This window comes from Leopardus geoffroyi, chromosome B4, assembly GCF_018350155.1.
Source record: "Leopardus geoffroyi isolate Oge1 chromosome B4, O.geoffroyi_Oge1_pat1.0, whole genome shotgun sequence".
Taxonomy (NCBI): domain Eukaryota; kingdom Metazoa; phylum Chordata; class Mammalia; order Carnivora; family Felidae; genus Leopardus; species Leopardus geoffroyi.
The window spans coordinates 29,262,386-29,290,336 of NC_059341.1; the positions used below are offsets into that span (position 1 = coordinate 29,262,386).

The window sequence follows — 27,951 nt, forward strand, 5'->3', positions numbered from 1 at the left end:
GAAATTGCTGAGTCGTAGGGTAGTAGTTCTATTTTTAGTTTTTTGAGGAACCTCCATACTGTTTTCCAGAGTGGCTGCAGCAGCTTGCATTCCCATATAGTTGAGTATCTTGACTGAAGTATCTAACACTAATGTATTATCCTGTGAATTTACAATTGCCCAAAATAAAATGTTGAAAGAAATTCAACAGCTTTCTGTTGGCAGCTAACACCAATTAGCAGACTGTCTTGATTAATATTCCAATGTATACAGCTTTCCAGAGACAACATACTTCAAATTTGTACTGACTAAAAAAGTTTCTTCCCAAATAAGCTACAATTCTGCTGCTATTTTATTACTATTATTTGATTACAACAACAGCAAGGTCAATTCCTTTATAAATATTGCACCTTTTGACTCTTCTGACCGTAATTTAATCCACTAGTTACCACTAAAATGTGTTTTGTGGGTTTTGGTCATCAATGAGCTGTCTATTTGTAAAACATGTATTCCAAATTTTTTTCTGATAGTAATGTTTATGTAAATTGATTAATATAATTTTATTTTACTTAATCCTGCTTTAACCCAAACACATACATTCATATGAATATTACCTGTGACTGTGGAATACAATGTGGCCCCAGTTAACATATATAGATCTGATGATGATCTATAACTTTCAAACTCCCATGATTTTTCAGAGAACTAATATTTAGGTTCTAATATTGATCAAATTTGTTTAAAATGTCTGTGCCATAAATGTAACTAAACATGTGAGTGGGCAAGAAAGCACATGCCACTTATTTGGTTCAAAGTAACCTTTAGTAAATTGGAAAAAATACATATTTATTTTTCCTAAAGGAAATGAAGAAGGTTACATACAAGTTAGAATTAACATCAAGTTAAAAGGCACCAGCGTGGCTCAATCAATTAAGTATTTGACTTCGGCTCAAGTCATGATCTCACGGTTCATGGGTTCGAGCCCCTAATCAGTCTCTGTGCTGGCAGCTCAGAGCCTGGAGCCTGCTTCAGATCCTGTGTCTCCTTCTCTCTACCCCTCCCCACTCATGTGGTCTCTCTCTCTCAAAAATAAAGAAACATTAAGAAAAATTAAAAAAAAATATATCAAATGCCAATATAGTACTGATAAGAGCCAATACAGACACTATGTGTGTTGTTTTTTTTTTTCACATTTAAGAAATAGTAAAATAAATGTTTAGAATTTAGGACAGAAACTAGATCAGATAGAGGAAAGGTTAAATGAGGAAAATAAAATTAATTTTAAATAATTATTCTAAAAACAACACAGATTTATATGGTCCTGAAAAAAGGCTTAGACAGAAAAAAAAAGTTTGGACATTCTGCTGGAAAAATCTCTTAATCATAAAGGTCAACAACATAACAATGAAAGCTGTACAAATTTTACCTAAGTAAACTTTCAACTATGTTTTTAAGTTGTCAACTACTTGAGGATGGAGTAAATGAAATTTAGGTCTCTTAAGTTTACAAGCTCTCAGCTGTTCATCATCAAATGTGATAGCTATCAAAGGATTATTGCTAATGAAGAACTTATCACTATCAAGTGAAACAAGTTACCAATCAGAACACTAAATTTAGGGATGCCTGGGTGGCTCAGTCATTTGAGCATGGGACTCCTGATTTCGGCTCAGGTAGATCCCAGGATTGTGGGATCGAGCTCGCTCAGCGCTGAGGTCGATTACGATTCCCTCTCTCTGTCTCTGTCCTTCCCCCTGGGCCCCTCTCCCCAGCTCGGGAGCTGTCTCAAATTAAAACAACAACCCCCCAAAATCCACCGAATTTTAAAAGGTAAATAGAATTACAGATCAGAAGTTGGCAAACTATGGTCCAAGGGCCAATACTGGGTTGCCATCTGTTTTTGTCAATCAAGTTTTATTGAAACACAGCTATGCCCATTTGTTTATGTATTGTCTATTGTTGATTTTGCCTTTCAACAGTAGAGCTGAACAGTTGTGACAGACTGAATGACTCTAAAAGGCTAAGATATATACTATCTGACCCTTTACATTAAAAGTTTGGTGATTCCTGACTTACACTAAGAAGTTCTTTAAGGCTACTCATATTACTATTTCTCAATAGTAAGAAAACCATTTCCACATCTTAGGTATATTCATTATCTGAAAGTAGCATAAGATCATATGTTGAGATGAAACTAAAAACGTAGGATGAAAATGCCATCTTTTTTTGTCAGGTAGAAATCTCAATTTTAAAAGTTGAAAATGGGGTTCCTGGGTGGCTCAGTCGTTAAGCATCTGACTTCGGCTCAGGTCATGATCTCACAGTTTGTGAGTTCAAGCTCTGCATTGGGAGAGCACGAGCCCTGGGTGAACACCACTTCTCTCCCTCTGCCCATGGGATTTTCTCTCTCTCTGCCCCTCTTACTTGTGCCTTCTCTCTCAAACAAACAAACAAACAAACAAGTTGAAAATGGGCTCTAGTAACTTTCTAAGCTGATGCCAGTCAATGAAATGGATACCTAAGAAGGCCTGAACAGGTAAAAGTAAAAACATGTCAAGTTAAGCAGATAATATAGGAAATATAATTATTAAAAGAGTAATTACTTACGCTGTATGTGAATGAGCTGCTTTGGCATCTTAAATTCCCCAGGATATATAGACTCATAGTAAGCAATATTACTTTCTGCCTCTGGGACTGGTATGACCATATTATCCCTCTTCTCGCCATACACCTGTTGTGCTGAAATAGCCCGCTGAAGATGGTGTTCCTAAAAGAGGAAAAAATAGGTAAGTCTATGTATTTTAAAATAGAACAATTTTTATTATACATCCAACAGAACGTATACTTTATGAAGAGGTTTTTATTTTAAAAATAGAAGGACTTCAGGGGCATATGGGTGGCTCAGCTGGTTAAGTGTCGGACTTCGGCTCAGGTCATGATCTCATGGTTTGTGGGTTCAAGCCCCACATTGGGCTCTGTGCTGACAGCTCAGAGCCTAGAGCCTGCTTCAGATTCTGTCTCCCTCTCTCTCTGCCCTCCCCTACTCGTGCTCTCTCTCAAAAACAAACATTAAAAAAATTAAAGAAAAATAAAAAGAAGGATTTTAATAGCCTTGAAAGGATGTTGACAATACAGTTAGTGGTAAAAACATATTAAGAAGAAACAAGGTTTTGTTAAATACACTGTATACTTTCTCAATTTAAGAAAGGTATTACACTGAAATTGAGTTAAATTATACAAAAGATTCCAAAAAATTGACTAAACTGTTAAAGTTTGCATTTTATAGATGAAATTCAAAGAAAAAGGGTTAAAACATTTAAATTTGTATGAAGAAAGATATGGATAAAAAATTATTCTAATCTCGTTTTTCATAGAATGCTTCATAAATGTGCAAAAATACCTTCATATACATCAACTAATATCTTTTAAAAGAAAGATTATTATCTCCATTTTTAGTTTATGAAATGGACACATTCAAACCTGGTCTTTTGTCTCTATAACCCCTTATGAATTTCCAGATCCCTTTTGAATCATAGTGGAGTGAGGACAGGGGTTGAAAGCATAGGCTTCAGAGTCTGTGACTCCTGGAAAGATACTTTAGTTTTCTAAATCTGTTTCCTACAGAAAGAGAAAAATAATCTACTTTATAGAGTTGGTTGGAGGTTTAAGTAACATAAATGTGCCTGAAATGTTTAGTATAATGTGTGGCATATAGCATATAACAGGTACTCAAAATAAACTTTGATTTAGTCACCACACAGAAAGATTTTACCAGTTTGTGATACCACCAGCGCCATAAAAATACCTGTTCTCACCCAGCCCATGTATCATCACTGAATTTTGGTAAATGTTTCATTAAACTGATTTTTAAAAAAAATATATAAAATACAAGTTTAAGGACAAAAAAATATTCCAATGGTCTGAAAACAGAATTCCAGTCCTCATATTCAGGTAAGATTTAAAATTCAGATAGGATTCTCCTATGCAACACACAGAGCTTTATTTCTAGGGCGCTGGTTCACTTGATATATCCTGGAGATCTTTCCACAAAGACACTTCTACTACAATTTTGCAACAGCTGCCTTGTGTCCTACTATATGGATGTACCTGACTTATTTAACCAGACACTAACTGATAGGGAAAAAACATTACAAAACATTACAAAACAAAACAAAACCCTGGAAACAACCTAAGTGCCTACCTTTTCCCCTGAATGCTACAAAAATCACTCCTGTACTGTTACATACAAGACAGCTTTGTGGCTTGGTGAAAGCATCTGTAGGAAAACTGCAAATAAAGTCCTCAAAGGACACATGGGGTTCAAACAAAATACTGCTTGCAGCATCTTAATGACTCTTTTAAATTTTAAAATCATCCATCTAGTTATTTTAGGTTAATTTCTTTATAAGGATGATTAAGTTTTTCTTAAATTTTGCTGCTGTTTGCTCATTTTCAAAAGTGCTTTTCTTTCTCGACATTTAAATAGATTATTTCTTTTCTAATATTAAGGAAATTGGCCCCAGGTAATAAATTTTCCAAGTATTTTCCTTAAATTTGACTTCTGTTTTTATTTTTTCCATGCAAGAATGTTCTGTTAAATTTATTAATCTTTTTCCTTTATGGTTTTGTCATGTTTAATAAGAGGTATAAATTGTATAGTCACAAACCAGGGTGTACACAAATTCTTTTTTATAATTCAATTTGATCTTTGATTTAGGTTCCCTACTGGCTAATTGTATCTTCTTATACTTTAGTATAGTTTGTTGTCATATCTACTGGCCCTTATCTATTGACACAGGGTGCTTCTGTAAGCTCCAGCTGGGAAGTCAGTCACATGTATACTTTTTCTATTCTCAGATTCCCTTAAATGTTGAGAAAAATTTTCTTTGACCTCTGCCCTGCATACTTATACCAAACTCAAGAAGGGAGTGGGGAAGCAAGGCACATTACTCTTAATTGCATTCTGTTCCTAATTTAGAACAGTTAATCTGTTATCACTTGTGGAGGTGAACATGAAACATATGGTCTTTTCCTTTTTTTGTATAAGGACAGACGATGGCAAGCCACTTTTCCTAATGTCATGCATAAAATCATCTATTCCCTTTAATGATTAAAAATGTGCCAGTATTGGGATGCCTGGGTAGCTCAACATGCAACTCTTGGTTTCAGCTCAGGTCATGATCTCATGGTTTGTGGGATCAAGGCCAGCATCCAGCACCACACTGACAGTAGGAGCCTGTTTGGGATTCTCTCGCCCTCTCCCTCTCTCTGCCACTCCCTCCACACACACCTCTCTCTCTCTCAAAATAAATAAATAAACTTAAAAAAAATGTGCCTGTATCCTAGAATAAATTTCCCTTGCACTTGGGGAGTATTCCTAAACTTTTTTCCTACTCTATCCAATTGTCCCTTATGCCAGATTTAACTGATTTTAAATAGTGTAGCTTCATACTACATTTCATTATCTAGTAAGGCAACTCCTCCCTCATAATTCCTTTTTCAGAATATTCCTGGCTATCTCACTTATTTTTCTAGATGAACCATAAAGAAAATTACTTTCCAGGTGTGAAAAAGAACGCTTAAAATGTTTTGACTTTTATAGGCAATATAGTATGCTGGTTAAGAACATGGACTTTGGCAACCAAGAGTGCTCTGGATCTGAATGTTGGCTCCATGGTTTACTAGCTCTAGGTCTTTAGGACTTGAGACAAGATATTTATCCCAGCATGTTTTATTATCTCTAAGTGTACATTGTGCACTTACCTTATGGAATTGTGATTAAAATGCATGAAACATACTAACTATTCAACATATGGTAGCAAATATGTATCTTTCATTATTAGAAAAACTAAAGAATGTTCTATATGCTTAACAGTTACCATTTATAGTCTCTGTAGCTTGAACAGTGTCCTGTAGATTTTTCCTTATGGTTTTATCTATTTTCCATAACTATGAAACCAAATTTTTATTTATTAATATTAGAGTGAATACTTCCTGCCCTAAAAAACCTTTTTTTTTTTAAAATAAAATACTTCCCACAATTTCCTCCTATCTTTAACAGTCAAGAAAATATTTTCCCCCTAATACATGGCTTACAGGGGTAGTGTCATAATGTGTGCAAAATACTTTTGAATGGTTCAATTATAGATACATTTTATTATAGAGTAAAAAATAATACTGCAAAACTAACAAGTTTGGAATCTAGGTTGTTCAGCTTTTCTCTAAGTTTGAAAATTTTTATAATAAAAAGTTAGATGAAGAATAGGGTACGAAGGACCCTAAGTGTGTAGAGTATAAAAGACTTATGGTTAAGTTCTAAGTCTTTCAAAGCATTCCTCAACAACTGGGATATAGCTATAACTTTATATATCCCTATTTTCCCTTTCCCCATGTATGTATGAGGACTTTAAGACAGGAAGGGGACCAAACACAGGCCACTGTGGCTGGAGCATGGTGAGTGAGCGAGGAGAATAACAGATGCTGTCTGCTCGGGGGATTAGCACCAAATCATGCACAGTCATTGGTCATGTTAAGGATCTGTCCTTTTACTAAGGGCAATAGTGGCTGAAAGGTTTTAAAAGATCACCTTGGTTGCTACATAGATAATAAACCATATTCTATAAAATGGAATATGTGCAGCCTTTAAATGGGTCAGAATAATATTTAATATGGAAAAAAAACTTATTAAAAAGTTGTAAAATCTTTTTACATCTTTTAAAAAGATGTAAAAACTGTATGTTCAAGATATTTGTAGTAATTAATCTTTTTTAAAATAAAAAGATAAAACTGAACATAAGCACATTCAGAAAAAAGTCTAAAAGTAGATGAGCATATATATATAAAACAAATCTTTATATTCTTTTATTCCTTTCCCTGCTTTATTTTTTCACAGCACTTACCATCCTCTGACATCTCATATACCTGTTTACTATTGTCACCCCTTTCTCCCCAACCTCCTCTGCCACCCCAATCTAAGCAGCATGAAGACAGGGATTTTTGTCTATTCTGGTCACTGTTAAACAGCCACCCTAAAACAAGAGCTGGGCACAAAGCATAGTGCTTAAATATTTGCTGAATACATATGTATATATGTATGTATGTATGTATGTATGTATGTGTATACACATATACACATATACACATATGCACACACATGTATGCACGCGCACACACACATAAAGTTTCAAAGTATAGACACCAAAGAGTTAACAGATTATCTCTAAGTGGTACAATTTTGAAATGCTCTTTTTTACTTTGTTTCCTATATTTTCTAAAATGTACCTATAACACTTTTGGACAAAAAAATATTTGAGTACATTTCACTAAATGATTTTATAAAACACTGTTGATTTCTAAAAGACATAATTTATTTGGTTCAGTAAAACCTTCCCCATTTAAGTTAGTTTAGTTCAAGAGTAAAATATACTTGTAGCTTTCTAGGTAAAGAAAGTATTTTTAAAACCCAAAACTATATACATCTATTTCTAGGAAACAGAACAAATTACATTACAGTAACATCACATTATAAGTGAAAATGAGATTTTTAATTTGAGTAGGAAGATGTAGAATCGTGAAACCAAGTAACAAATGAATAAATGAGAATGAGTTCTGAATTCAATTCAATAAGTTATTGAATGCCTGGACTAAATACCTAAGACAGATAATCCAATTTTCAATTACAATTTATATAGAAAGTTAGATATTCACTGAAGATCTGTCAATGAAATTTTTGAATACATCTACTTGCAGCATTAAGTAGGTCAGCTGTGTTCCAATAATTTCAAATAGTCCAGTAAAGAGTATGACAGTTAAAAAAGACAAAATGCTGGATTCTAACCTTAGATTTTTTTTTTTTTGAACTTTAGGACTTCTGAGAGGTCTTAACATACTAATGGAAATTGTGGTTGTTCAAGAACGGGGATGCAGTCCATCCAAACTTATGACCACAGAATCATTTTTTTTCAGAAAGTATCTGTTAATAGCTCATGGAGAACTTTTGTAATAGTTTGGGAAACGCTGGTAGAGAACAAAAACTAGAGATACAGAGCAGAACATCTAGGATTAAATTTGTTCATTAACTTAGTCCATATTTATTGAGTGCCAACCATGTGCCTGGCACTGGGAACACAATGTTGTAAATAAAATACACACAGTTCCTAACATTGTAGAGCTTACACTCTACTAGAGAGCGGATACTAATACAATAGTCTTAAAAATAAATTGTACAGTGTGGTAAGTGCTATGAAGAAAAAGTACAATGTGTTATTGTAAACATAAACAGGAAAAGGATTTCAAGGACAGTATCATTTTCACTAGTGCAAAGCTAACATCTGCAGTAATGGGACATTTAAGCTAACATATGCAGTAATGGGAGTTACTTAAAAGACTGTTTAAAAAAAAAAGGAATAACTATGTTTGAAGACTACTTATACATTTGACACAGTGGGGAGGTAAAATTTATATTGTATTTATATTAAGCACAGTTGCAATTAAAAATTAATCACCAAAATACCAAGAACAATTATAATTTTTCATAAAATAACAGGCATAAATTCTCAAGTTTGGTTTTACAAGGAACAAAGTAAATAAAATTAAATGATCTAAAGAATTCTTTAATATTTGATCCCACATAAAATGGAGTTAGGTTAACTATAACTTATGATTAAGCAAATAACTTAAAAAGCTTCTTGTACTGCAAGTAATTATGTTTTCTATACATAGCAATATGAACAATAAAAAAGATCTGAAAAGACTGAACAATAATCTTTAGAAAGTTCAGAGGCACATTGTCATGTGTCCATGAAACTTGCTATCATGACACTAAGCTCCATAAGTATTCACTCATGTTACTTCAGCCCGCCTAGTACACAGGAAGAGCATGGGTTTTACAGACAGAATAAGAATACATAAGAATACGTAAGAATCCTAGCTTCCTCATAGACTCCAAGTCCAGCAAGTCACTTTGCTACCTATTTGTATTATTTTGGTTTTTTTTTTCCCCTTACCCAACTTTCCCTCTCGTCTCTCACGCAGTTAATGCTTTTTTCTTTTACTCTCCTCTTTGTTATTTTATCCCTAGAAAAACGTTGCCCTTTCGGGTGCTTTTTTATGGTCTCTTTGTTAAATGCATTGGTAGTTAATGTGAAAGGGTTAACTGGTTCTAAACAGGGCATGTCACTTACATTTGAGAAGTCAGAACATACCATTTTTATTGATTAAATGAGAGTGATATTAGCTATGTGTAGATAAAAATTATCTGAAGGGACAGTATTGCAAAGGTCTCTTAAGCATATGCTCTGTGCTTTTGCTCACATGGATGAATGGCTACCTCTGCTGACATTACCATTCACCATGCCCCCGCTCCTCCATGGAAAATTCCCACTTGTTCTTCTAGGTCTATTTTAAAATTATCTTTCCTCTGCCTCGTCTTAGCACAAATGCTCCCCAGTTTGTGCTTCTATCATACTACATTCTCTATTTAGAAATTGTGTTGTAATTGTATATATACTGATCTCTAAAATGTGGACACTATGTTTAATTAACCTTCAATTTTTTTCCTTTAAAAGATGTATTCTCTTGTATTATTTGGGGACTCTAAATTTTTTTTAAGGATGAAGACTAAATACAATTATCTTTGTAACCTGTTCAGCATCCAGTACTATATTTTGCTTTACTGGAGACACTCAATACTTTGTTTTATAATATCTAATAAATATTAGCAAACCGAAAAGAGCTATTTAAGGTCATTTTGTACAAATTCCTAAATAAAGATTAAATTATATTCACTTATTAAGTTTTTGTTTAAGCAAATAATGACCTTAACACTTTGACGTAACAACAATTAGGACCACATTTAGACCCTCTGGGTTAAGAAATTAAAACACGTTATTATAAGCAACAATATATGAAATTCCTTATGGGGAAATAAGTGATTACTAATTTATAAAAAGCCACTTGAGAAATTTAACCCCTGATTATTTACGCATGTAGAGCTAGACTCCACTGCTACTTGAACACAAAGGCTGAGCTGCATTACTTTCTCTTCTATTCTCTGATGACATTTCTAAGAACTAAACATCAGTGCCTATTCAGGAACATGGCTTCAGCAAGGACTGTGTAGTTTTCTACATCCAAACACCCAACTCATGATCGGCTCGTTAGAAGAACTTTCTGACTGGTTTCCCTGCTTCCATTTTTTACCATTCTTCATAGAATAGCCAATCTGTTAATATGCAAGGCAAGTCACGCCATTGTTCCATTTAAAATATTCCAGTTATTTCTTACCTCATTCAGAATAAAAGCCAAAGTTCTTAAAACTGCTTACAAGGTCCCAAATGATTTGTATTCCCCCTTTTCTGGCATCATTCACTATTTTCCTCTTCACTCACTTTGCTTTTCCATACTAGATTATTTGCTTTTTTTCAAACTTAAATAGCTTGCCCCCTCACCTTCAAGTCTTTGTTCAAAAGTCATCTTTGCACAAAGATCATTCTTTGCCAGCCTCCCACTATACATCTACCAGAATGGCTAAACTTGAGGCTGACAATACCAAATGATGGTGAGGATGTGGAATAACTAGAACTCTCATACACGGTGTCACTGAGAAAAAGGTATGGAAGATCTTACCGAACATACCCATTCCACATGCCCAGTAATCTCACTCATAGGTTAAATTTACACAAGCCCACAACAAGACATGAATAAGACTATTCATATGGTTTTATTCATAGTAGTTCCAAAGTGGACACAACCCAGATGTCCATCAATAGGACAGATGAACAAACCACGGTATAGTAATGTAGTGGAATAATACTCAGCAACAAAAAGGAACTACTTATACATGCAACAATATGAGTAAATCCCCAAAACACCGAGGTGAGTAAAAATAGCTTTATAAAACAGAGTCCACATTCTTTGGGTCCATTTATGTGAAATTTTAAAACAGCCAAAATTAATCTATGGTGAAAAAAAATCAAAACAGTACTTGTTTCTGGGGAGTGGGGGTAAGGATTAATTGGGAAGGGGAATGAAGACACTTTCAGGGATGATGGTAACAATGCTCCATATCTTGATGAGGGTTGGGTTATGAAAGTATATGAGTTGTCAAAATTCAGCTAGCATATACTATTTGTGAATTTCTTTTTATGTGAATTTTACCTCAAAAGAAAACAACAGTAAATACTGAACTGTAGTTAATGACGTGTATGTTGAAATATTTAGGAAAACATGCACTGATGTCTGCAATTTCCTTTGAAATACATCAAAAAATGGATGGGGAGATGGATGGATAGGAGATAAAGTAGAGTAAAATGTTAACAGTAGAAACTAGCTAGTGGGTATACAGGTCACCACTGTAAATTCTTGAAACTTCACTATATATGTTTGAAAATTTTCATAATAAAATGTTGCAAAAAAATATGAAATCTCTCTCATCTCTTAACTCTTTAACACTTTATCCCACCCTCTTGTTTTCCTCTATAGTACTTAGCTCCTTGCAGACTACTGAATTTACTTATTGTTTTATTTGTTGTCTTATCTCCTTCTCCTTAAAATATAAGATCCATGAAGGTAGGAATTTGTTTTTTGCTTAGCTCTGCCATAGGTCTAGAACTGTGCCTAACACAAATACCGAAGAAATATTTATTGAATAAATGAGCCAGTGAATTGCGCCAATTATTTAAGGTCAACAAACTGTTCTGGTTTGGAATAGACGTCATAAAAAAAAACTAAGATTAAATTTCATAAAAGCAAAGAAACAAATTAAGGCTTAAACACATTTGGCTTTTGTATTTAAAATACTCATGTGAATAGTTAAAATAGTTGAAGATATGGATTATTTGGGATGAAAAAGAACAATTCAATTCTTACTATTTTCTACAAGGAATAAATGGTAAAAGAACATAAAACTATTACCCTCTACCCCTTCTCCCACTTAGAGATCAATACTCTGAAATTACTTTATTTCTAGAGTATAAAACAGTAAAATAAGACCTTTGCTAAGGTACATGTAAAATAGTCCAGTGTTGTTTCTTCTCTGCGGTGTGAAATAGTGTCAACTTAGTCCATTTCTTACAAAATATTCAGGACATAAAGTATTACGTAACATGGTCAAAGGTAGCCCCAGACAAAATTAAGCTCAATTTTGATGCTTGCCTTCTCATTCCTTTTTGTACCCCTTACATCCCTTTAGACTTGGCTTGTGCTGTATTTACTAAGAGCCTGCATGCCCAATGTGCTGACTGGCATGTGAAGGGGAAGGGACTGAAATTAGTTTCTTTCTACTCTCACAGAAGTGATAATCTAAATTTTTTTTTAATGTTTATTATAGAGAGACAGAGAGACACAGAGCATGAGAGGGGGCGGGGGGGAGGGGGTGACACAGAATCTGAAGTAGGCTCCAGGCTCTGAGCTGTCAGCACAGAGCTGACGCGGGGCTCGAACTCAAACTGCGAGATCATGACCTGAGCCAAAGTCAGTCGCCCAACCAACTGAGCCACCCAGGCGTCCCACAAAAGTGACAATCTAATTGGAATGCTTCCCTAAAAATTAAATGTAAAAAGGCTCAAAAAGCTCTTGTTTCTGGTTATAATCTTTATGCTGATGACTTCTAAGCCTCTGACATATCCTGGAGAGCTAGCTAGTCATCTCTCATTATTTAATACCTTTTAACTCACAAAGTCAAATAAAATACAAACGGTGTTTCTCATTTTGGGAGGTTACTACCCTAAATCAACAGTATTGAATAATCAAATTTAAACTTGTCTAAAACTAAACGTGTTTATATAATCTAATACAAACAAAAGCTATGCCAAGATTTAGTCCTTAGCCCTTGTACATGTTCACTCTTGCAATTTCATCCATGATCATGGCGTTAACTGCCATTTGTATGCTGATGACATGATTCGAAACCTTAATTTCTAGCCCAGATTTCTGCTAAACTCTAGGCACATGTATAAAGACCTCTTACTATACGTTCCACAGACATACCTCACAGAACACGAACATGAACATCCCCACCTGCTGACTCTCCAAATCTGTTCTTGCTCTCGTAATACCTAATTCAGTGAATTGCACCATCATATATCTAGTCACGCAAGTCAGGAGACTTGATTTTTCCATCTCTCTCTTGCTTCCTACTTCCCCATTTCCAAATAAGGCCATCAGATCCTATAGATTTATCATTCATTTTATGTCTAGAAATTATTCAGCTTTTTTTTTTTTTTTTAATCCTATTGTTACAGTTCAGGCAGCAACTAGCCTTCTTACTTCTAGTATCACTATCCTCTAATTCCCTTCTAACGCTACTGCCAGGGGCCTTTCTAAAAGTTAGATCCCATCACTCTGACATTTAACCCTTGGCTGTCTACTGCCTTCATGATGAAATTCAAACTTCTTGGCATGGCGAACAGGGTCCTTCATGATCTAGCTCTAGCTAATTCTTCCAGTCTAACACTTTATTACTTTTTACCGATTTTCACACTCCAACCACAGGGAACACCTAAAAGAACTTGTCATTGATACCTATATGTGATATTCCCTGTCTTTAAGTCCATCTAAACCTCTCTCTACTCCTTATAATTCTACTAGGATATCTACCTCTTTCAGAAAGTCTCTTATAGCTATTACATGACACTTTCATAGTGGTAGAATAGAAAATAGATACAGGTGATTTTTAAAATGTCTATTTCATAAAAATTCAATTAAAATCTTCATGAAATTGAAAACTAAGCAAGTAAGAATTCAGAAAAAAACTTCCTGATAGGGGTTTCACCCTTAAACCACCTGCCTCACACATACCGGAAGGGACAGAGCACAATAGGTAGGGAAGAATACCAAGAATTAGAACAAGCTCAATAATAAGATATTTTAAAAAAGTCATTCATCTTGGATAAAATATTAATCTTTTTTTTAAAGTAGGCTCACGCCCAGCGTGATGCCCAATGTGGGGCTTGAACTCACGACCTTTGAGACTAAGACCTGAGCTGACAGCTGGACACTCAACTGACTGAGCCACCTAGGTGCCCCAGATAAAATATTAATCTACTCGGAAGAAACAACTTCGTGAAGTCCTTTATAACTTTGGGTATAAAGCCTTAGAATTTATTACTGTGTCTATTAATTTATCTTTCCAGAACTAAAATAGTAATAGCCAACATGTACTGAACATTTATTACATGCCAGGCCTTCGTGTATCTTATCTCATTTAAAGCTCATAACAATGTATGTTATATACACACACAGAAAAAGATGTGGCAACTATCATCCCTATTTCACGTATCAGTAAACTTGCCTAAGTTCATTCAATTAGCTGGATTCAAACCCAGCTGTGACTCTAGTATGAACTCTTAACAACTTCATTATATTAATTCCCCAAAAGATGTAGATTCCCCTCAGATTGCTTATTAGATGCAGTTGCTTATTAGATTGCTTGTTAGATGCAAGATGTAACTATACAGTGGAGAGACTGGTCTACACCTTGACTAGGTGATCAAAACTAACATTATCAATGAGAGGCAGATAGGTATACGTGCCTCTAGATGTGATACCATGAGAATATGACATCCTTTATGTAATATTCTACCTGGGAGTGCAAAACCTGTATCTAATTGAGAAAACATCAAACCCCAAATGGGATCCTCTGTTAAAAATAAAAAAAAGTTAAAGAGACTGTAATCTTCAAAAACTATCTGTATCATAAAAGATTAAATACCCACTGAAATATTTAGGAATAAAGGACCATGATGTAGACAATTTAGTCTCACATGGTTTGGAAAAATATATTATGTATGTGCATGTGTTATACAAACACATACAACACATGATAGCATATGAAAAAGCAAACAATAAAGCAAATTGGGCAAAATGTTAACAATTGGTATGTATGGGTGTACTACTCTTTCTTACAACTTTTTTGTAAACTTGAAATTATTTCCCAATAATAGCTTAAAAAAAAAAAAGAGTAAAAAGAAAGAGAAAAACAAGACTCCTCGAAATCCAGAGGAAGAGGTACAAGTACTTCTTCCAGAATTACTGCCAAGTAACTGCACTATCTCTGATCACATGTCAGTGAAAGTTTTCTGGCTCTTTAATTTCCTCACCTAAACTAGATATTATCAGAATACTGTCTTCTGAATAGTTCTAGAGACAGCATGAAGTGTTATGTGAAGAGTTGTGTGATTCATTTTGAGAAATACATGGACAGGGATAAATAATGTTGGACAGTTTCTGTACAGAAGAATCTTCACAGGTTTTACATATACTAAAATGCACTATGATTTTCCAAATGAGTAATACAGAAGTCAATATATCCTAATTATTACTGACCATTTAGTGTAATTCATCTAAATGTTTGGTGGGACCAAACCTTTAATTTTCAGTATTAAAAAGTATGGTGAGCATTATCATATTTCAAAAGTATGGTAAGCATTAAAGTTATATGTTAAACTGTGGCATATAAAAACCATTCTCTTCTACAATAAGAAAGTCTATCAATTTCGGGAAACATAACCTTATGACTTCACTGTTAACTCATACTGAGGTATTTTTCACTGTTTTTAAAAAGGGGGGGGCTGTTTTTAGACAATGAAATCTCTGACAATAGAACTCCCTTTTATGGATAGTACAGACTAGCAGTTGGCAAACTATAGCCGGCGGGGAGGGGGGGGCGCAAATCTGGCTCACCATCTGTTTTTGTAAACAGTTTTAGTAGAACATAGCCATACTCATTCATTTACATGTTGCCCATGCTGCTTGTGCCCTACAATAGCAGAGCTGAGTAGTTGTGACAGACTGTAAGAACTGCAAAGCCTAAAATATTTACTATCTGACTCTTATAAAATTTGGAGACTCTTAATATTGGTATAGTTATTTACACTGTTTACTTTTGAAGATTTAGCAGTCTGGTTGTGGTAAGGTGGATCACTGACAGACACGAAAGCACGCCCTATTTACATGGTGAAAATGACAGTAAGAAGGGGGAAGTTAAGTTTATTAAGTAAAATTTTATCTCTATGTTTAGACCCTATATTAGATACTTAACCTTCATTCTTAAAATGTAGTACTATACCTATTTTACAGGGAAAGTGAAACTCAGTAAGATTAAGTCACTTGCCCGAAGTGGTGGAAGAAGGATTTGGATTAAGGTCTGACTCCAGAACCCCATGGTCTTTCTACTGTGCCTTAATTCCTCCTTCTTGTCTTCTTTTGCCTTCCCCATGTACGGTTGCGTTCTGGGTGGTACTCAGGGGAGGACTCAGAATACTAAGAGAGAAGCAGAAAGGACTTTACACAGATGAAGAGATGAACAACAGCATCATGGCTACAAGGATCAGTGGAAAGCTACAACCAGATAAGGAAATAAAAGCAATTCCCCAACTTCTCTTACAGGATTCTCTTTGAGGTGTTTTACTAAATTAATGCTCAAAAAGCTTAACTGCTGGTAGTACCCAGGCACCATGGATATGAAGGATGGAGCAGAGCAAGATTAAGTCCTAGGAGAACCAAGACCAGGTATGTATGTTTCCTGTGTAACTACTCTTAATCATCTATCATCCCTACATACATACAGGTCCACAGTAAAGTATAAAGTATGTTTTCTTTTAATAAGCATTGTTTTACCTTGCTAAATAGACAATAGAAATACATTAAAATTTATACTTATTTTACACTAAAATTTTTACTATACTGGACACTTTATTATATCTCTGATACCACATTTACCAAATGTGGAAACAAAGTAATTTCTTTACAGAAATAAATAGTAATATGAGATTTCCTCCAAAAAGAGAATAAGCTTTGAGTTAACAGCTAATTGGGAAGGAGTTCATTTTGGCTTTAAAGTATTTTATTTAGGTATTATTATATAATCTACCATAAAAGAAGTCAAGAGGATAATAAGTGATTTACCACCCTAGAGAGATAAGGATCTAAGAAGGATGAAACAGACTCGTTAGAAACTTGTTCTTCCATCAAAAATAACAGATTTATCTCTTGTATTTTTCTGCAAGTCAATGTAGCAAGACTTAGCTGCTGTTATATTGTTATTAATATTTTGTTTTACCTATCAAAAGTATAAACTTTCAGGGTTTGTATGAATGCTAATAAGTTTTGTGCATGTTTAAGGTAACTGTGGAAAACACTATAACGTGGCTAGTATACAAAGAAAGTATAGGAAGTTCATACACTAAAACTAATCTCACAAATTTTCTTTTCTTAACTAATACCAAGTCCCTTGGTTTCACCAAAACCATTAAACTCCCAGTGTGATAATTTCTGAAAGCTGTGTCTTGTAGTAGCTAAAAAATAAAAGGTGCTCTGATAGTCTCAACACTTTCTTTTTAAATTATATGTCTGTTTCCTTTACTTACTCAAACTCACTCCCCCTTTATTTAAACACAGTGGTGGATGAAAATAAGTATTTTTAATCCCAAATTATTCTAATTTAATGTTATTTTGTGTCATAAATTATCTTCTTATAAATTACAGAACATATTGTATGGAAATAAAATTTGATTTTAATATTAATTTTTTATTAGAATACCCTTTATCAAATAGGAAGACATTTACAAGGTATACTATTTAAAAGCACACACTTTGATGTCAGAAACCTGGATTGGAATTCCAATTGTGTCACTTAAACTAACTGTGACTTAACTTCTTTAACCCTAAATTTTCTTTTTAGTAAAATGAGGTAACTGCCATTATAAAGATAAAATGAGGTAAGAAATGCAGGTAACCTTTTAGCATAGCACCTAGCACATACTCACTAGCTTCTAATAATATAAATAATGATACCAACTTAACCTTTTTTTCTTTATCATTAAGGGGCAGAAAATGCTACCTAATTTATAAAAACTGCATTGAGGATTAGGTGAAATTGTGTCTATAAAACTGGTGTATTATTGTAACAGCAAATTTCAATAAATGGCTAAGTTATTAATAGACACTGTTTTACTGTAGCTATATGTGAATCAATAAGTTGATAAGACTAAGTTCAAATTTACCTGTGTTTTCTTAAATGATGTCCTTTCTCCTAACTAATCCTATAAATAAGGACATTTTAAACCTCTTAATTTTTATTGGCAGTCTGTCATTGTTAAAAACAATCCTAACCTCCTAAGACTGTCAAATCTCACTCACTGTAAACTTCAAGAACTTTATATGACAAACTCAGGCACATTACTATAGTAACTCCACTCACTTTTTCAGCTTTTACAAAAGAACGAGAACTCTATACACTCTCAAGTACAAAAGAGAAAAAAAGAAAAAAACCTGCACTGCAGTCATAAGGAAGCCCTGTTCTCTCAGCTTTCCTGATCAAGTTAAATTCATGGCAGTAATTCACTTCAAAGATTATTTTCACCACACATCTTATCCTACAATGGATATGAGATAACTCACTGGAACATTTTAAAACTAATTTATGCTACCTGAAATAAATTTGGTTTCCTCTTTCCTATGAAGAGAAAAATGCGTAACTTTTATTTGGGAAGGGCAAATGGTTGCAAAACTTGAACAACATACCTACAGCAGTTTTAGATTTAATCTTCACATTTGAATTATTCTCTATTTAGTTGGTATTTATATTCATAAGAGAAGGGAAATTATATTCTTTCTTGCAAAGGTCTTTAGGCTTATATAAACATTACATGAATTCTCTTATTTCATAGCAGAAAGAGATGAAATAACTAAATAAAGCTTCGAGATAGTATTTAAGACAAGTTTCCTACAAAAGCATTAAATCATGCTTGTAAGTTTTATCTTAGAAGCTGCATTAAATTTGGTCAGAATAGAACTCTGACTCTTCTATACCTAAACAAAAGTAATATACTTTCATGATCCCATTTTAAAGAAGGAAACTATGGCAGACACTGCCAATTTTTTTTAACCCCATAAAGGCAAGTTTTCCAGTAATAAATGCCACCAAAGGGCTGATGTTAAACACCTGTACTTAATTAGAAATTTACGCTTATCTCAATCTGATGATGCCAACCAAAGTATACCTTCTAGTAAGTGAGATATTTATATTATAATCTCACCAAACCATGGTAAGAATGCAAAACTTATGATTTAAATGGACTAAAGGAGGATAGGTTAAAAACCTTAGGTTCAGAACATAGCTTACTGAAGGCATACCTTTTATGTCTTCACAAATGTCTTCAAATACCCTCCTTTCTTCATCCTCTTTTCCCAACACACAAAGAGAAATACGGAAAGTGTAATGGATAGCCCTTAGTTCTGTTCATCAAATTATTCCTGGCTGCCTCCCAGGCACACAGTAATGTTGTGCTTTCTGGCTCTCCTGTGGCTGGTGGGACTAGGTGCCTAATTCTGGCCAATGAGTTGTGAATCAAAGTGACTTACTGCATCTAGGCCAGAGTATTTTGCTGCTGGTGAAACACTCGAAATCTCCTTCTATCTGTCACCATACTTGAGATGTTGACTGCTGCATCTGCCTAGTTCCCCACCTGATCCATGAAAAAATGTTACAAAAAACAAGAAATAAACTTTTGAAGTTTCTTCTTATCACATCAGAACCTAGTTGATCCTGATATAAATTGGTTCCAGAAGTGGGATACTGTTGTAACACAAAGACTAAAATATATTCCATTAGTTTGGGGGCCAAGCAGGAAGGACACTTCTCAGAGGATGGAAGGATGATAATCCATAATAGGGAGCACAAATTATTTGAAATAAAAGGCAGTTATAGTTTGAAAAGCAAATAATGTACTTAATAAAGCTGTAGTTTTAGGAGAAGAGGTTAAAAAAACAACACCAAAACGGTGTGCTGGTTGCTCTGTGTTCAGTATTGTAAGTAACAAATTTAAAAAACAGATTAGTTTGTAAAACAAGAATGACAGGGACTTGTAGTATTTGAAGAATGTTTCTCAATCTGAGTCATAAGTAAAAATTAAGAAGGCTATTGACTAACAAAGGAAGAGCAGCAGACCTTGAGGGTAAGTTTCAGATCAGAGTAAAACACTTGAATTGATTAGAGTCTCAAAAGCAGAGACCCAATTAAAACTGTGTTAATGCTTTCAGTTGAACAAAACAGCTCTGAGGAAAAAGAAAGGACATTAAGGGTGTAGCTTTTCCAGCAAAAGTTAATAGGTTTATGCTACTAGCAATTAGGAGACTGGCATCTGATAAAGAACTATGAATACAGGCTACTAGCATACTGAGCTTAAATGAAAACACATTAGAAGCCTACTACAAAGTTGTGCTGCCAATTAACAAAAATCAAAAGCCCATATTAAAATCTGATTGATTTAGAAGTATACTTGCATTACCTCCCCTAATATTTTCTAATACCTACTTCAGATGAGGCTAGGGAAGATGATGGAGAATTAAAGAATGCCAAGAGCCACAACAAACAATGGACTGGGGAGACCTTCCAGAAGAGCAGATTTAGTACCCAAATAAGAATATTCCCCATATCCAGAGGAAAGGGACCCTTTTAAAAGTCAGCCTGGTGAGATTTTTGAGTTGCTTTGGATTAGGGAGTGCTATGTTTTCCTCTCATTATCCAAATGGGAGTGTTTATTGTGGTTATCATACCCCTGTTATTCTGATGTATACTGGGTGTATTTACAGCGGGGGGTGGGGGGTGGGGGGGGTTGGGGGGTGGGGGGGTGGTAGCAGGCAGTGACGGAGATAGTATTTTCATTCACACGTTTCCAGATCAAGAAAAAAACACATCCAAACTGGATGCAGAGAATTATGTACATCACCTGGAAATCCTAAGACTTCAAGCTTGACGCAGTTTAGCTAGGACTTTTGGGTGGGTTCACTGGGAGAGGAAAAGAGTATATTTTGCTTTAAAGACAGTGATTCAAATCTTTGATGAGAAGGGTAGATCTGTCATTAGTGTTGTTTGCCGGATATTTTTTTCTTTGCCTTCTGGTCATATGGTAGGGCTGTATGTACTGGTCCTTTTATAGTTAGGTGGAACCATGTGGCTCCTTCTGGCCAATGAGCTGTGAGCCTATGTGACATGTAATTTCCAGCCAGAGCATTAAGATCCAAGATAAGAGATCTTCCAGAGCTCTTTCCTCTATCACAGCATCCAGCCAAATTGAGGATGGAGGCTGCTCTTTCAGCTGAATCCCAGAGTTGAAGTCATGTGGAACAGAACTTCCAAATCAACCTAATGGACAATGAAGCTAGAAATCAATCTTTGTCCCATCTGATGAAGGGAAACCATTAACACCACTGAACATCTGAGTCAGAGGCAAGCTTACATATCAACTAGTTCCTTCTACAAACGACAAAAGTGAGGTCTAGTAGTTAAGTGACCTGTCTAATCACATGTAACCACATGGTAAAAAAATTTGATGGAAATACCACTATTGTCCTGTAACTCTAAATTATAATGGGATTTATGCTCTTAATCTTTAAACACAACTCGGTATACACTGAACTAGAGATATAGGAATAAATTAACAGGCCAATAATGTACCCATTTATTCAACAAATAATGAAGAAATTAAGCTCAAATGCCAAAGGTACTTGGACCCAAGAAACACATGGTAAAGACTAAGCAAATAATCAAATAAATGAGATGGAAGTTTGTAACAGTAATTGCTAAAAAGTTATGTTATGGGAGAATGTAACAGACCTATCCTAACGGATAGATACCGAAGGAGGTGACCTGGAGCTGAGATCTGAGATTACTAAACCAACCTGTAGAGAAATAATGTATCAGCACATGGCAATAAATGATCCTCCTGTGGATGGAGGGACCTCAAAGGATTTGGAGGAACTAAACAAAGGTAGGGGCCAGGTTACATAAGGCCTAATATATAAGCCACTTTAAGAGCAATGGGAGCTCTTTAGAGGTTTTTAGCAGGAAGCGACACAATGAGATTTCACAGTATTCAATGGACCACTGGTTTTGCTAATACTGGGGAAGGCAGTAATTGCAGTCTTGGGAAGACTTCTTAGGAAAATACTTAAGTCTAGGCAAGAGTATGATAGTACTTTGAATTAGGGAAGTGGCAATGGAGACAACATCTGAATTATTTAGGAATTTTTATTCAGGGTATTTTAAGTTCTTGCTACCCTACCTGAACTTTCCTCTTGATTCTCTAATTTCTCCACTGTAATTCATAATAAATCTGAATGCATTAAACTGAAAGGACAGCATAACACCAAGATGTTATGGGTAGCATAACATATTTATATCAAAAGGATGCCTTTCCAACAGCTCCCCCCCACCCCCATACTTGTAGAAGATACACAGCTATTAGGAATGAGTGGTCATCTTATTTCATGCCACTTTATACAGTAAACATTAGATTATATTCCATTATTTCCCAACTGATAAGGCTTTCCAGACCCAAATCTTAGAAATTACAGATGGTTTTTATTCACACTTAAGATTTATTCCAGGAAGGATTTAAGGTAGCTGGGCAGAAATAAAGGGGCATTACAGTAATTTAATTGGTTTCTTGCCAGTGATACAAATTATTAGGAATCCTTGAGAAATAAGAGTTCTACATATGAACAAGAACTAAGGTTCAACTGAGAAATTTTATACGAAAATACCCAATCCTAAAAAATACAAAGACCCGGGGGAAACGTTAATCCTCTCAAACATTTCTTTACTCTATCCCATCTTCAAAAAAAAAAAAAAAAAAAAAAAACCAAGAAGATGTTTCATTATTACAAAAGTTAGAAATTTCTCAAGTGTATTTTACTAAATCACAACACAAAAGTTCAGACAAAAAAATAAACAGAATTCAATAAATGTTTTTAGATAGTGCATGGAAAAACTCAAAAACAAAATAATGTATTTTTGTGGAGTGGATTCTACATTTACTGATATGCAAAATGAACAAAACAAAACAAACTGTTCTTATTTTATTGGTACTGCACTGCAAAGGAAAAATTAACCAAGGGAAAAGCATTCATACAGAATTCTCATAAACAGTGTCAAGATGTCACTATGGTAGAGGAAAAGGAAATTTGCAAATAAAGTGGTATTTGCAACCAAAATCTTGGTTTTCAAAAACTCTTTCACATCAGAGAAAAGGTATTTTAATATAAACACTTTAGAGTAAAATAACTGATTTTGATCTTGCATGATTTTTACTTTATTTACTTCAAATGGAGCAAAAAAGATGACTTTTCAGGACTTGACGTTAGAAGTTGGTTTGCGAGGTTTTACTAGACTTTTTTTTTTAAGCAGGCTTCACACCCAGTCCAGAGAGCCCAGCGTAGGGCTTGAATTCATGACCCTGAGATCAAGAGTCCAGTGCTTAACTGACTGAGCCACCCAGGCTCCCCTTATTATATTCCGAGTGATAAACTACCCAAAGTAAAAATAGGTATTCCTGATCTTTACAACAGGGACTAAAAAAGACTGCCTCAGATTACAGTTTATTTATCATATGAATTATGAACCCTTTGAAGGAAAAGACATGTCTACAGACCCCATAATATTTATCATTACACTTTGTAAGTATAAGCTTACTCATATTTGATAAATCTACACAATATAAAATAAGTACTTTTAGCACAGTGTTTCACAAAATGTATTTTTAGAAAGGTCATGACATTTTTTCTGGCTTAAAATTTTGGCATAATCATTAGAATGTCTCATGTTCTTCCTAATCTTACAAAAACACATAAAAATTATAGCTTAAATCCTACTTTATTAGTTTCACTCCAAAAGCTCACAGGCATTTAAAACAGGTATCTGATTACCATTTTAGATAACAAAAAAATCATGAAGTACCTAGATTTTCTCAGAATTATTTAATCATTAATTAAAGAAACACTGATGCCAGAACAATATTAAGTGGTTAAGATATAACACTATTTCTGCTTTCAAAGGGCTTTTAGATACTAGGAAATAATCACATAAACGAGTTTATTTTCTACAAGTTCAGGTTATATACGACAGGGCTTGGGAAGGTATGTCAATAAAGGCTTCATAAAAGTTGACAGCAAACCGGAGTTTGTTGAGTGACCCTGTGGAAAGAAAGAAAAGGCTTTTGGGGTAAAAGGGGATAGTGTAAGGAAAGGCAGAGGTGAGCAATTAAAAGAACATTAAGTGCAATAAGTAGTTCAGTTTATTGAGCAGAGGGCTTGCGGTAGCATACAGCAGGAATGATGGTGTCTCAATCACCTCCAAGATAAAGTTACAAAAGACTGCAGCTTCTGTCTTAGGCACTCTCTTAGTTGAGCACACTCTTTCTATTGGATCATTTGCTTGGGGAAAGCCAGCTGTCTGGTTGTGAGGAGGACAAATAGGTAGTAAATGAAGAGTCCCGTGTGATGAGGAACAGAAACCTCTAGCCAACATAACTGAGCCTGGAAGCACATTTTCCAGTTGAGGTGACTGCAACCCTGAACAGCTTTCTGCAGATACGGAGCCACAATCACCCAGTAAACCAACTCCCAGATTCCTGATCCTGAGAAAAGGTAGGTCAGATTGTTTTAAGCTGCTAGGGTTTGGATAAGTAGTGATGCAGCAAGGGATAATTAACACATATATTGGTACCGAGAGTCCTCATGGTGTAACAAAAACCTAAAATGCTGGAATGGCTTTGGAACTAGACCATGGCCTCTAAGGACAATATTAGTGAAGAAACTGTTAATAAAAGCTTCATGGCATTTTATAAGGCTGCAATGAGGGCAGAAAAGTGAGGCAGATGTTACAGGAAGGGTATCCCTGTTAGGAGGGGTACAGAAAGTTCAAGAACACTGTTACCTTTAGTTAAGTGAAAAGTAGAAAATGTTACCTAATAACCTGGGTGATTTAGCTAAGGAGATTTTTAAACCAGAGAGTTGAAAAGTGCTGCCTTGTTTTTTGGCTTTATATGGTAAAAGAAAAAAAAAAAAAAGACAAAGACAAAAACAAACTAAATGAAGAACTGTTAAAGAAGAGCCGGGACTTGAGTGAGGGTTTTGAAAATGTGCAATTTCTCCAGGATGCAAACAACACTAAAATTTAGAAATGGTCTCTGAGCCAATATCAAATCCAGGGCACCAATGGAAAAAACGTGGTCTAAAACTAAGCTGAGTGAGGGAGTATAAAATCTTTTGTTAAAACCTCAGAAAGATCAAAGACTGTGCCAGACAAAAGGCCTAGTAAAGAGAACAACTCTCTTCAGATTCTCTCAAATAATAAGGCTTTTAGGAAGCTTAAGGGTGTGGTATCCCAGCAGCAGCTCTCGTAGTAAAAGGCTTCTCTTAAATATATTCACGGTGTGGCATTTAACTAATGAAATAGACCCCATAAAGTACATAGAAGACCTACAAGTTTTTTTTTTTTTTTTAAAGAATTACATATTCTGAAACACTGCCAGCTTGAACTAATGAGACAAGAAACCATACAAAATGAAAAAAGGTCTTCAGAATCCTAAAATGTTGGCAGGAAGAAAGCTAAGAAAACTCAATAACAAACATGTTCTACCTTTCATGAAAAAGAAAGGGTGCGCAGAGGGCAGAACCAAATGCCCAAAAGACAAAGTTGAGAGCCTTGGGTGAATTATACTCATGAACTGACATTCAACCAAGGAACTATCATAATTTGTGTGACTGGATTTCAGATATGCTTTGGACCAGGAACCAACCGTCTTGTGTCTACTACTGTCTACCCTCTGCCTCCTGCTCTGAATGGGAATGGTTTAAAGGATTTTCCTAAGCCTTACCCTGTACTGTATACTGGGTATGTGAGGGAGGGGGTGGATACTCCCCTTTAGCTTAACACGCTGAGAGAAATTTGAGTAGCTGTACTTAAGGAACGTCTGAGAAGCAACAACAGGTATCTGAAACCAATTTGGATGGGATTCTGGATTATGAGCTGATACTACAATGGGATGAGACCTGTAGCAGCTTTGAAAGGGAGAGCATTTATTCTGCATGTGGCTACTGTGGTAGTCAGCTTCCAATGGTCCCCATCTCCTGGCATTCACAACCTTGTGTAGTTCCTCCTACATTTACCTGGCTTGGTTTGTGTGACCATATATGCAACTTCCAAAGTAAGTCATAAAAGACTACTATTCTGGTCTTCTGTGCTCTCTTACTTGTGCTCTTTTTCTTTTGGATCACTATCTTTGGGGTAAGCCTGCTGCTATACCATTAGGACAATGAGGCAGCAATGGAGAAGTTCATGAGGCCTCCAGTCAGCAAGGAATTGAAGCTTGCTAACAACTATGTGAGGGAGTGTGGAAATGAAATTCTCCAGAGTCAGTCAAACCTTTAGAAGACTGCAGCCCTAACCAAGAGCTTTACTGGGACCTTATGAAAGACCCTCGGCCAGGATTGTTCAGAAAAGCTGCTCCTAGATTCCTAGCCCTCAAGAACTGTGTGAGATATTAAGTATTTACTGCTCTATGCTGCTAAGTTTGGGAGTGATTTATTGTGCAGCAATTATTAACTAATATAGAATTTAAGCAGGGAAGAGACTGAAAATAGAGATAAGTCAGATCATCAGAACCCAATAAACTCCACTGAAGAGTTGTTGCATTCTACTCTATCAGAAAAAGGAACAATTTAAAGGATTTTAGATATCAAAGCAACAGCCATATTCAAATTTTAAAGAGTATGCTGACAATTTTGAGGGGGTTATAAATTTGAAAACCATAGTGAGACCAATTAAGAAGCAATTATAAACCTTTCAGAATAAGGCAGACTAATCTTTTTAAGGAATTCTTAGATTGAAATGCGTAGGTTTACGTGAAGGAGCAGCCTTAAAAACTGAAAATCATTAAAGTGTACAGAGCCTGTAAAAAAGTGCAGAAACCTTTTTTTTGTCAGCTGATGAATTCTTCAAAACATATTGTATACATCTTAGCATCCACTGGGAAACCAAGCCTGTATTTAAGGAGAGAAAACAATCCATTTGGTCGATATACTTGTCTACTTAAGGCCATGTTCTTTGACACCTTGCTTAGTATCTCACATTCTATCATGAATACAACTATATGTGTATCAAAATTAGTACTATCAAAACACTCTATAACAAAAATCACTTGTTATATAATGGAAATTTGCTGAAAATTTTAAAACCAACCTAAAAAACACATTTCTATCCTTCAAGGATTAAAAATGAAACTAAAACAGTAAACTAAAAAGATCTGTGCAGTTACTGCATAATAAGGCACCATGCTAAAAACTTTACACAAGATCTCAATTATACCAGACTTGGGGTTAAGTAGGACAACCAGAACTTGAAATAAAACCTAACTCCACTGCTCATGTTTTGAGCCCAGTAGAGTAGCTATTTTCAATCCTATCAGATCCAATGCTCCTTCTTTTCAAATTCCCTCACTATTCTGCTTTACACATTTTTCAAATATTCAATCCAAGAACCTACTGCAAAACAAAGTAGAAATAAAAGGAAAGTAATTTACAATCAAATATGTATTTCAACATGTAAATGCTTGGGGTATGCACCTAGGAAGACAAAATGAAGCAATCACAGATGCTACATGTCTACAAAGAATCACTGTGAATGTGACAGTTAAAAAAAAAAGAGTTTATGCTTTAGGTCTGTTGATTCAAATACTACAAATGATGCTGATGAAGTTATTTCCAAAATGGTAACAACTCACTACAAAAGTTCTAAACAAAACACAATATAATATTCCCTTATTTTATATACTAGTAGCAATCCTAGAAATGTTAGTATATATAAAAACTGTACAAAAACACTTTACATTTAGGTCCTAGACTCAGAAGATTTACAAGTGGAAATTTCACCTACTAGGATGTTCTGTGGGATAGTCAAAAGTCCCATGGGCAATTCTTTGCGTTGCAGGACTACTCTTTGCATGATGGAACTCATACTGTTCCTGACCCCAAGACCATCTCTCCAAAATTGTGACAATCAAAAGCATTTCCACAATTTTCCAGGATATCCTGAAGATGAGAAAATAGTATAGTCCCGGTGGAGAACCACGCAGAGAAAGGAGAGTTCTCACATACTCAATAACAACCTCAAATATCCACTTGCTGGATCCTGAA

General features: G+C 35.0%; 1 protein-coding gene across 6 annotated transcripts in view; it reads right to left on the bottom strand.

Moving 5' to 3' along the window:
* Nucleotides 1-27,951, bottom strand: part of EPC1 (enhancer of polycomb homolog 1) — a 105,416-nt gene that overhangs the window by 29,353 nt on the left and 48,112 nt on the right. For all 6 annotated transcript variants that reach the window (XM_045466188.1, XM_045466189.1, XM_045466190.1 and 3 more), the window contains one exon: nucleotides 2,584-2,743. In XM_045466188.1, the coding sequence (XP_045322144.1) occupies nucleotides 2,584-2,743 (160 nt within the window). The remainder of the gene's footprint in view (nucleotides 1-2,583; nucleotides 2,744-27,951) is intronic.